This window comes from Prorops nasuta, unplaced genomic scaffold (genome assembly GCF_024137725.1).
Source record: "Prorops nasuta isolate Cenicafe-Biocafe unplaced genomic scaffold, Cenicafe_Pnas_1.2 PNAS00010, whole genome shotgun sequence".
Lineage (NCBI taxonomy): Eukaryota > Metazoa > Arthropoda > Insecta > Hymenoptera > Bethylidae > Prorops > Prorops nasuta.
Window position 1 is genome coordinate 4,709,950 of NW_027116807.1, and position 12,028 is coordinate 4,721,977.

Sequence of the window (12,028 nt, forward strand, 5' to 3'; positions counted from 1 at the left end):
AGGGTTAATGAATTATGATTTTCGTTTATGTTAAAAATATTTATAACACTAGATTTACGCGCGGACGTTGATTAGACCTATTTTTACCAAAGTCAGATAATTTGAATAATTCAAGAAAATTGAAGTTTTATATATAGAAATTAGTTTTACTTTAAATTAAATGAAAGATTTATTATTAAAAAGTTTATTGAAAACATTTTTTACATATACATATAAATTATGATTTTAAAATACCTTTGAATGAGTCAAATTGGCTCAGTCCGTAAATCTAGTGATAATATTGAATTAAGAAAATTGTTGTTTCGCGAAAAAAAAATTAATATAATTATTTCCATGAAATTACTGTCAGTATGATTACTTGTCTTATGCTATACATTTTTAGCATATCAGGGTTTAAAACAACTTGTGGAAATAAACAAATGAAGCTGCAAAATTATTTTTTTCGTTATCCTTGAATTATATTTGATGACCAAGAAAAATACATTGACATAATATATTCTTGTATTTTGTAAATGTTTTATGCAGAAAGGTAATTTCTTGTTGTTTTTCTTCAAAATAAAAATAAAAGCATAGATTAAAAATATAACTTGGGAGGAGAAATTGGAAGCTACAAAAATTCAGATTTTGTAAGAAAATTTAGTCTAAAATCACCCAATTTCATTTCGATTGCATGAAATTATTTTAAAATAAACATTTTTTGATTGGAAAAACTTTATATTCTAAGATTCTAGTATATCCAACCTATAAAAACTCTTTTGTAGGTCAATCAGTATTAATAAAAACCATTGGCTAGTACAGACTGCCTCGAATTCAAACCTATAAAGAAATTTTAAATATTTATTTCAGCCAACGAACATTGGTGGAGACGAAAGGGTGGGACGTTTTTAGAAATCCACCCCCTAAAGTGGACTCGGGGTCCATGACGAATCAGAGATGCTTGGAAGTGACGGTGCAAATCACAAAGGTCTTGGTCTACATCCTAGTATTTGTGATAGTGTTAGGAAGCAGCGTCATTGCGAAAGGAACGATTCTATTCATGACTTCGCAGCTGAGAACTGATCGCATGATCCCTTATTGCAACAAGCAATTAGGTAAGAACCCACGCCGGATACGCTCTTTCTTTTCTCTATTCTCTCCTACCCCCACCTCTCCCCCTTCCACCGACTCTTCGCTATTTTCATTATAACGCATACGTTACGATTTTCAAACCTGACATTAATTTACAAATGAAAATGCTTGACCAACAAACGTTAGTAATTATTATATTCACTGATTAAAATCAGTCTCGAACAACTTTAATCTCGATGAAACAATATAATCTGGTGCAAAATACATATATAAAATTATTTGTAATTCTGATTAAATCGCTTAATTTTTCATGAATTATTTAACTTTTATTTCAAACATTGCAAATTTACTATTAAGTTTTTAATTTATTAATGATCGAAAGAATAATATCTTCTTGAATTAGTAATGATTTATCATATGTACATTATACACAATTGGTTGTTATATCTGCCTAATCTATCTGACTAAATGTTAATTATTACTGGAGAACTTGTATTATTTATGGTAAAATATCTTAATTCAATAATAAAATGAAGGTTATCTCTACCTTTATTACATTTTTACTGTTATCTATGTTTTTATTTTTTAGATGTTTTGCTTTTTCTTAAGGTTGCAAATTTTGTAACGAATGTTAAATAATTTACCAAAATTTAAGTGATATAATCAGAATTAGAAATTTGTTTATGTATTTTATGCTACGTACTAGTATACTAGAACCGAGGAAAATAATTAGCAACTATTACCCTGTAACATAATATGAATATTTGATAGAAAAACTTAGATTAAACTTATATGTTGAATCATTTCAATCTTTCCGATTCTTATGTGCAACTGAATATAAAATGTTCAGCTGCGTGTTTTAGAGAGCATGCCTTTTGCTTAGACAAAAAAATTATTGTTTCGAAGGTACCTGAGAATATTGGAATATAAATTGTATGTGAAAAAATGTGAAAGTGTAATTTCAAAGGATTGGAGGTCAATAATTTCTAGCCAAATTCAAAACGATTACAGTGTAATGATAGCATATCGGTCACTTGCCCTATATGTGTAAAATGAATATATTTATGAACTGTAAAAAATCGATAATTGATGGATGATTTTGTAGCTACGAAAATCAGAGCATTACTAATAGCGAAGAAAATGATTCGAAGAAAGCATGATAAAAGAAGCAAGTGGTTTCCAAAGGAAAACACTATTATCTAAGAAAAAATCAATGTTTCTGTTAACCACAAAAATTCTACTCTAAAATACAATAAACTTTATTTTGGCATACATAAACTATAAAACAAGACTTATGAGTAATTTTTTAGTGACGAACATTGCAATTATTGTTTAATAATAATAAATAAAAACCCATTTGAAGACTTATAGAAAATTTGTAATAAATTATAATTCTAACACTAAATCACGAAAAACAATAGCACAAACAAATGAGTAAATGTTTAGCATTAGAAAATTTTACATTTCTAATAATACGTTTGAATGATTATTGATATTGTTATTACAAAAATAAATTATTGACAGATGGTTTATGGTGAGAATCAGGATATTCACCTTACGTTCGACTTTTTACTTCTGGCGTTATTCGTGTTACCCGAGTGAGAAAGACAGAGAAGGTTTGTGGGGAGGGACTAGGTTTGAGAGGTGGGGAGAGAGGAAGAGAAAGTGCTAAGGAAACCAGGTTGAAAATGTGTAGTGTAGTATGGTAGCTTAACTTGAGGAGACATACACGTTCCTATCCTATCCTAGGCTAAACTAACAAAATGCTTCAGCTGCACGATGTATTAACACAAATGTATGTGTGTATGTGTGGGCGTGGAAGCGTGCATGAAAGAAATTACGTTTTCAGCTCGCTTCGCTCCTAAGGAAAAGTAGTACGCGACCTGTAAAACATTGTAATATCGCATCTAAATTTGCAAATAACCTTAGTAAAAAATATCCACTAATATTTCATTTACGACCATCCTACATACACAACAATATAATTCATCTATTATTTCATCATTATTAAACATTTGTTTCACATCGAGTGAGATACAATATTAAGTCATTAGTTCGACCATAAAATGTCATTGAAGGGTTGTACGAAGGTCACTTAGAATTTTTCTAAATAGAATTCCTAATTCTTTATTATATATTTTTGTAGCTCATCTTAAAAACTTTGTAAATCACTATATTAATTTATCATTCCATCCAAGTCTTCGCTAAATAATTCGAGTTTAAATTATATATAGGTGTGTTTTTGACTGAAATGGTATACACGCGTAATGTCGCTAACCTACTTTATTTCGGATTCAAATAGCTTCCGATCGCCCGAAATAAATGATAAATTTATAAAATGTTTTAGAAAACTCTTTGGACAATTTGCAGGAATATACAATAAAAATAAGGATTTTAATTAAATAAATTCAGTGTGATCTTCTTTTATCTTCCAAATTACCTTTCAAGCTCAAGGTAATAAGAATCTTGCAACTCCTTCCAGACTAGATAATTTTTATTTGAATAATTTTACGTAATACGTCAATTGTATCAAATAATACAAGTCGTCGTTCGAAGTAGAACACTCTGTAGATAAACGATTCTCTTTAGACTGGCTTGCATCGATTATGCTCCCAAAAAATTGACGATCTGGGTGTTCTAGCGAATAGATTATCTCTCCCTTTCTACATAATCTTGGGGGTTAAATCTATATATAAGTCAGTTTGCATTTAACGATATTCGTCGTTAACTACGTTCAACCATAACGAAAATTGCTTCGGTAAGAGGTTACAGAATAGCCCTATTGACCAGCAATGTCGTAGTAGCCACCGATTAAGAAACCCCATTCCCTCTCCGATTGCATGTACGTATTAGAAATGCTGGACCAATTGTAAGGAGCAGAAAATTCCATGCAACGTGACCGACTCTGTGGCGTATTGAACTCAGTAATTTTCGAGCGAGAGGAATAGCAGTGTAATCGCAGCATAGTGCACAAATATTTGCTTAGTTTTTCCCCATTTTCCTCTGCATTTCCTCCACTATTTCTTCACCCCCTCCCCCTTCTATTTTCCTCTATTTGCTTAGATTGCCTGTATGCTTTCTGTTGCCTACTACGAGGATTTTCTGCCCTTAACAGGATTCCCTTTTTTATAGACTGTTTTAGAATTTGTTACACGAGATTAAGAGGTACCGTACCGTAAAGAGTGTAGGTACAGATTAAATCGAATCCTAAAAGTAGTATACTGCTGTACAACTAAAGACGTATCTGCTGTAATCTTACCTCCCCCCCCCCCCCCCGAACAATTAAATTTCTCTGCCATACCCTTCTATCCCGAATTAAATAGTATTTTTTACACAGGGTCTATAAATTATTAGGCGATAACACATAATTCATAGCAATTTTATTATAATCAAGAGAAGGCACAGTAGTGTTTACGCCACACAAATACATTACATACACATATACCATCAAGACACTTATTTAAAGAATTCTATAATAAAAACACTATTAACTTATGTATTTCGTACAATGTGAGAAATCGAATCATTCTCTCCATGCTATAATATAGTAAATGAATTTGGCCGAGAAGGTATATAAGGGGTGGAGTTAGTTGAAAGGTCGACGAATCAATTTTCTACGGTATATTATAATAAGTAAGAGTAGATGCTATCAGTCGAATTTCAGCAGCGGTATTAGACTGGATTTACACATTACAATGCGTCGCGTCAAATGTCGTTATTTTAATTTTATATATCAGCTCTATAGAATACAATATGAGTATTTATTACGCTGATGTATAAAAATAAAACAATGACTTTTGACATATTTGTGTCGCACTCCTATGTACAAATTCAGCCTTATACGTATTATGCTGTGTAACTGGATGGATATATAATAATAACAAGTCATGTTAAATATTTACAAACAAATAAGAAAAATGATTACCTTGTATTCATTATTTTTAATATGTTAATTTTCTATATTTTTCTCAATAACAATATTTTCCTAAAGATTTTATAAGTCAGCTTATTATATTATGATTAGTATTTTTTGTTTTTTATTATTATAAATTAATATTTCCTTTTTAATCAAAAGCTTGAATACTATACTAATTTACTTTTAATTAGACAGTTTTTTTTAGTGAATTTAAATTGATTTTTCTCCTTAGATCGAAGTCGACAGTTCGTGGTAGCCTCGTTACCAGAGGAAGAACGGATAGCATGGATTTGGTGCATAATAATAGCATTCGCAGTGCCTGAATTTGGCACTTTGATACGAAGCGTTAGAATATGTATTTTCAAGACTTGGAAGAAACCTCCATCGTCTCATTTTTTGCTTGTATTTTTAATGGAGACTTTTCACGTTGTCGGATTGGCATTAATGTTTTTAGCAATTTTGCCAGATTTGGACGTGGTAAAAGGTGCCATGTTAACGAATTGCGTTTGCTTTGTCCCTGGTCTCTTAGGTAAGCTCTTAATTTAATACTGCTTTTATTTATTTATTTAAGCGGTTTTAATCCCGTATTACAAACTATTCTACAACTCTTATCACATATCAATAATAAAATGAAGAGTGTAAAGTTTCGAAAAAGATAAGACACTAATTATGTTATTATTGAAGGTAAATAATCATCATTTAATCATTTAGGATTGCTTTCGAGAAATAAAAGCAAAGATGAGTCCAAGAGGTTTGTTCTTGTGCTAGTGGATATCTTTGCTTTGGCTGCTCAAACATCCAGTTTCGTTGTGTGGCCATTACTCGACAGCACCAGGCCTTCTTTATGGTTTATACCACCAGCTTTGATCATGATATCTTGTGGATGGTGGGAGAATTATGTCTCCATGCAAAGTCCCATTGGTTTGTTGAAATCAAATTTTTATTCTTCCTTTTCATCCTATACATCACTCATTCGAATCCTCTAACACTATTTCTACCAAAGCTTTGTTATTATTAAATACAACTGCTCAATTAGAAAATATTAGATCCTATACAAATTTTAATCAGAAAATTTTAGGAAAGGGATTGATAGAAATAGTATGAACCAAACTATATATATTTCATATTTATATCGTTTGACATATTTACAAGAACATAGATATATTATTTAAGGTTTGGTGAGAACACTGGGAAGAGTAAAGAAGGAATTGAGAGTGACTCGATACTTTACGTATATTTTTGTATCTGTGTGGAAAATAGTTGCCTTCTTTATAAGCTCTTTGGTAATAATATACACGAGGGGTTACAATGTTGGCCATTTGTTTACAATGTTTGGCTCTGCCTTCTCCGATCATAAAATTACGGTTTTATCCGTTCGCTCAACCATAAGTGGATCCTTACCAGACTTAGCAGAGATCCTGCCCAACGGAGAACCGGAAATAGTCTCGGCTGTCTCTAACACACCAATTTATGTTCTCCTGCTACAGATATTCGGTGCTTATCTCGCTTACATATTTGGTAAGTAAAGCCAATAGAAATAACACGTTTACTGACGCTTCCACACATTTTCAATAAGAATAAGCTGGAGCAATAGGAGTAAAGAGTAATACAAAATTTACGTGATTAATTTTAGCCATTTTTATCTGAATTTTCACTACGCATGATTTTTATAGCAAGCTTTATCATATTAACTCTATGAGTGCCTTGTTGAACTCAATAGAGAAACCTTTTATACTGGATCTAATGCTTTAAACGCCCTAGAGCATGGATGCAGGAAGACACGTATATTATTGTAACTATAAGATATATTACATTTTTTTGAAACCTCTTACTATTTATATTTAGAGAAATCTTGTGCAAAATTTTCTATTCTTAATAGAGACTGAGATAAACTTAAACGTTTTCTTACGTCTATGCTTTGGGATGTTTTAAGATGCAGAGTCTGTATATGCAGGATGAGTAGGAAGAAATATGCCAAACTCTAAGAATCTACTGCACAAATAGAAAAATTTTAAAATGCGAGTGACATTTTTTTGTTGTCTTAATTATATCTGAATACAGTATTGATAACAATCTAATTTTAATATTGTTCAGTAACACAGTTTATACAATGAATTTTCAAAAAGATCGCTTTTGATTTCAAAACATTTTATACTTCACACGTGTACGTTAATTGTTTTTGTGTTGAAAAAATATAGATAGATCTGAGAACTCATTGTTAGCTTTGTGTGTATATAATGAAAAATATGAAATGACAAAAAAATGCAAAAATATTCTAACTATTTTTATATGTGCAATAAATTCCAAGAGTTTGAGGCTTTTCTCCTTACCACTTTATATATACATTTATACTTTGTGTAATCAATTTATGAAAGAACAAAAGTTGCGTGAATTTTGTACTTACAAATGTTAATACGTTGCGTGTCAATGGCATTTAAGGAGCCACTAGTTCCACTAGTTTCTTTTCTGCTACTTATAAAGGTCAGTAGTTTATCGTTTCCGACCATACCTGTATTTTACATTTAGTTTAAAAGCACTCACTTGTAACAGTATTAGTATATAGAAATACTTCTATAAAAAATGAAACCAATTTACTTTTGCTGTATACACATGCCAAAGTCCTCCTCGATTTAACATTGACACAAAACATGTTATTTGATAATTAGACAAAAATATTTGGCTATTTATAGTCTATATTTATTTAGTTTTTAAATGTTAATTTATTTTTTATAAAATTATTTTCTTTAATAGAACAACAAAGATGTTTAATATAAAAAAAGTCTTTTTAATTGTGGAATGGATTAATCATGTTAAAACTCGTTGCATTCAATACTGCAAAATGACATAGAAATATTTATATTCTTTCAGGAAAATTCGCCTGTAAGATCCTGATCCAGGGCTTCAGTTACGCGTTTCCGGTAAATCTGACGATTCCGGTATCGATCTCGTTGTTGATAACAGCTTGCGGTTTAAGGAACGGAGATCCTTGCTTTTTCCATGGAACGATACCCGATTATTTGTTTTATGAATCGCCACCTTTGTCCTTTCTCAACGATTTTGTATCAAAACAGTATGCATGGGTTTGGCTGCTGTGGCTACTGTCGCAGACTTGGATCACTTTACACATTTGGACGCCAAAATGCGAGAGGCTGGCGGCCACGGAAAAGTTGTTTGTCGTTCCAATGTACGACTCGTTGCTCATCGATCAGTCTATGGGACTCAATCGGAAACGGGACGATCAGCCAGAGGTCAAAGTTGAAGTAAGCAATTTATTTAAGAATAATTTCATTTTTGCACTTCATCAGAATTATGTAAAATTACACGCGAAAAATGTGTTAAACCATAAGATATACATTTTGTAAACACGAGTAACACCCACTTTCAACAAATGGATTAGAATAAGATGTAAATCAATGACGTCATCCTAATGACGTTGCTGTTAATAAATTTCCTGGTTATAACCTGTGAATGGTCATCGCACTTCCCTGGAATTATGAAGAATCACACATAAGAAATTTGTTACCCCGTAACATTCGTTTTGTGATCTTTGGGCAACACCGTCTTTAAAAAAGTTCTATTTGATGACGTAAAACATAAAGTAACATCATATGACGACGTTATTCCTACCTGCTCTCCTGGCTATCTATGAGTAGGCTTCGGCGTTACCTAAAATTATTTAAAATTACACTTGAAAAATGTGTTACTACATAACATAGCCCATGTATAATTATATACATATAATTGTTTTACAACATTTTGAAATATTTGCTGTTGGTTTTTATGGTAAATTTAACTTACAGGATTTAGCCGAGATTGAAAAGGAGAAAGGAGATGGTGATTACGAAACTATATACGAGCAGACTGATGGATCCACTACTCCGCCATCAACGGTGAAGAGTAGCGATCATGTAACGAGAATTTATGCATGTGCCACGATGTGGCACGAAAATAAAGAAGAGATGATGGAATTCTTGAAGAGCATTCTACGACTGGACGAAGATCAGTGTGCTAGAAGGGTCGCGCAAAAATATTTGAAGGTCGTTGACCCTGATTATTACGAGTTTGAAAGTAAGTCTACGAATAGTGCATATTTAATGTAAATCGTTGGTTTTTGTTTCTACAAAAGACTGGTGAAATAAATTCAAGAAAAAAGGATATATTAGTTAATGGTTTGCTTTTTAGCACACATTTTCTTCGACGATGCATTTGAATTGTGCGATCACGATGAGAACGAATCGCAGGTAAATAGATTCGTAAAATTGCTGGTAGGAACTTTAGACGAAGCAGCATCCGACGTTCACCAGACGAGGATGTATGTGAGGGCACCAAAGAAATATCCAACCCCTTACGGAGGCAGATTAGTCTGGACCTTACCTGGAAAAACGAAGATGATCGCACATCTCAAGGATAAGAGCAAGATTCGACACAGAAAACGATGGAGTCAGGTAAACAAACTATTTTCATTACGTATTTCTGCTTTCTAGGTAAGGTAAGACTAACTGCGAACACTTAATTATTAATGTTAAAAAAAACTAAACTTAATAATTTTTAGAAATATTTTTTATTTTGAAATAAATATTGACTTTTAATGAATTAAATTTTATCAAATCATTTTAAATAAAATATATCTTTGCACTATTCAAAATAATATATAAATAAATAAATAATATTTTTCAGAGGAAATTATGAAGATAGTCGATTAATACTAAAAATCAATAAATTTTTTTCCTTTACTCTATAATTTACTATATACCTTCTTAATTTTATGCTTTTTTTTTTTAGTAATTCTGATATTGTACCTTTTCTGTTCCTTTTTTACTTTTAGGTTCATTGTCATGATGTGCGCTTTTTCTTGCACTACATAAATTATATTGAGTTTATGAATAATGATTATATAGGTCACATTAACTGTGAGTAATTTGGCTTTTTTTGTAGGTGATGTATATGTACTACTTACTAGGCCACCGTTTGATGGAGTTGCCAATCAGCGTGGACCGCAAAGAAGTAATAGCTGAAAATACCTATCTGTTGACACTTGATGGTGACATCGATTTCCAACCAGCTGCAGTCAAGCTTCTTGTAGATTTAATGAAAAAGAATAAAAATTTAGGTGCAGCTTGTGGTCGTATCCATCCGGTCGGTTCAGGTAATACAAATATCATTCTGTTAATACATTTTTTGTAATGTACAAACTTTCACTCTCTGTCTAACAATGTTTAAAATGTTATTTCCAATTGAAAACAAAATTTAAAGCTAATTGGTAAATAATTTTATGGCTATTTTTTGTAGGACCTATGGTTTGGTACCAAATGTTCGAATATGCTATTGGGCATTGGCTGCAAAAAGCAACCGAGCACATGATCGGTTGTGTACTTTGTAGTCCTGGCTGCTTCTCTCTTTTCAGAGGAAAAGCTCTTATGGATGATAATGTTATGAAAAAATACACTACCAGATCTGATGAAGCCAGGCATTACGTTCAGTATGATCAAGGGGAAGATCGATGGCTTTGTACATTATTATTACAACGAGGCTATAGGGTAAAACTAAATTTATTCATTGAGTTATTATAATATTAATTCCTGATTGTTTTTAGACACTTTGCAAAATCTATCATTTGTTTTTTACTATTTTTTTATAATAGATTTATATATTAATATTTGTATGGATCTTCAGGTTGAATATTCTGCAGCTAGTGATGCCTACACTCATGCACCAGAAGGGTTCAATGAGTTTTACAATCAAAGACGTCGTTGGGTTCCCTCAACAATAGCAAATATTATGGACCTACTAATGGATGCTAAACGCACTATTAAAATTAATGACAACATTTCTCTTCCTTACATATCTTATCAAATTTTACTAATGGGTAAAAACGTTTTTCCTTATAATAAAATTATATTTTTTTTTAATATTTGTGCTTTTTTGTAGTAGATGTGTGATAAAAAATAATTTAACACAATTATATATATATTTTTTTAGGTGGTACTATTCTAGGTCCAGGTACGATTTTTCTTATGTTGGTCGGTGCTTTCGTAGCAGCATTTAAAATTGATAACTGGACAAGCTTCTACTACAACATAATTCCTATCCTGCTATTTATGATCGTTTGTTTCACATGTAAATCTAATGTACAGGTACGCTTAAATTTCTGCAAACTTTTACTCAGTTTGAACTTGTGTTTTGTTTTTATGTTAAAATGGTGCTTAAACTTATCAATAAATTGTTATTCTGTTTATCAAACTGGTTTCAGTAGAAAAGGACTCAGTAGGAGGATCTAGAAAGTATAATAATTGAATTAGCAGAAGAATTGCTATTATTAATTAGTAAATATAAATAATAATTATTAATAAAGAAAATAAGAAATCTAAATTTCAAACTGCATATTAGATTTAAGAGGATGGCGAGAGATCCAACAATGGAAAACCATTGAAAGAGTCCTTTCTACAGCAACCTCATGAATTATGTGTTGTGTGTTTCGTCAAAGTTAAATGTGAATTTCAGCTTTTGTGCGCCCAGATATTATCAACGTGTTATGCGATGATAATGATGGCAGTGATAGTTGGTACAGCATTGCAGCTTGGCGAGGACGGTATAGGCTCGCCTTCAGCCATTTTCTTGATATCCTTGTCAAGTTCGTTCTTCATAGCAGCCTGCCTCCATCCTCAAGAGTTCTGGTGTATCGTCCCAGGCATCATTTATCTTCTCTCCATTCCCTCTATGTACCTCCTTCTCATACTCTACTCCATAATTAATCTCAACGTGGTCTCGTGGGGCACGCGAGAAGTCCAGACCAAAAAGACCAAAAAGGTGCGTTTCCCTCATTCTCATCATCAGCCCAATGCTCTTACATCATTAGCTTTTCCTCACCCAATTATCCATGAACCACTCTTAACCGCACGACTCGTTTAAGGTGTTGGTATTTATATCATTTGTGGACATTAATCATTATTTCAATCAACTTACTTTAATTAATTAATTTCTCTTATAAAATTATGTTGAATATCTTTAACCTCAGATTATATTCTAACGAATTATGTCAAGAAG

At 31.9% G+C, this 12,028-nt stretch overlaps 1 protein-coding gene across 5 annotated transcripts in view; it reads left to right on the forward strand.

The window, feature by feature from the left end:
• The window catches only part of kkv (hyaluronan synthase-like protein kkv), a 46,784-nt gene that overhangs the window by 22,987 nt on the left and 11,769 nt on the right, over positions 1-12,028 (forward strand). For 3 of the 5 annotated variants that reach the window (XM_066732827.1, XM_066732828.1, XM_066732830.1), the window contains exons 3-14: positions 847-1,091; positions 5,217-5,513; positions 5,696-5,905; positions 6,158-6,502; positions 7,853-8,244; positions 8,785-9,052; positions 9,167-9,429; positions 9,920-10,130; positions 10,274-10,521; positions 10,658-10,850; positions 10,964-11,118; positions 11,486-11,791. In XM_066732827.1, the coding sequence (XP_066588924.1) occupies positions 847-1,091; positions 5,217-5,513; positions 5,696-5,905; positions 6,158-6,502; positions 7,853-8,244; positions 8,785-9,052; positions 9,167-9,429; positions 9,920-10,130; positions 10,274-10,521; positions 10,658-10,850; positions 10,964-11,118; positions 11,486-11,791 (3,133 nt within the window). The remainder of the gene's footprint in view (positions 1-846; positions 1,092-5,216; positions 5,514-5,695; positions 5,906-6,157; positions 6,503-7,852; positions 8,245-8,784; positions 9,053-9,166; positions 9,430-9,919; positions 10,131-10,273; positions 10,522-10,657; positions 10,851-10,963; positions 11,119-11,485; positions 11,792-12,028) is intronic. The other 2 variants (XM_066732829.1, XM_066732832.1) reach the window with 1 other exon arrangement.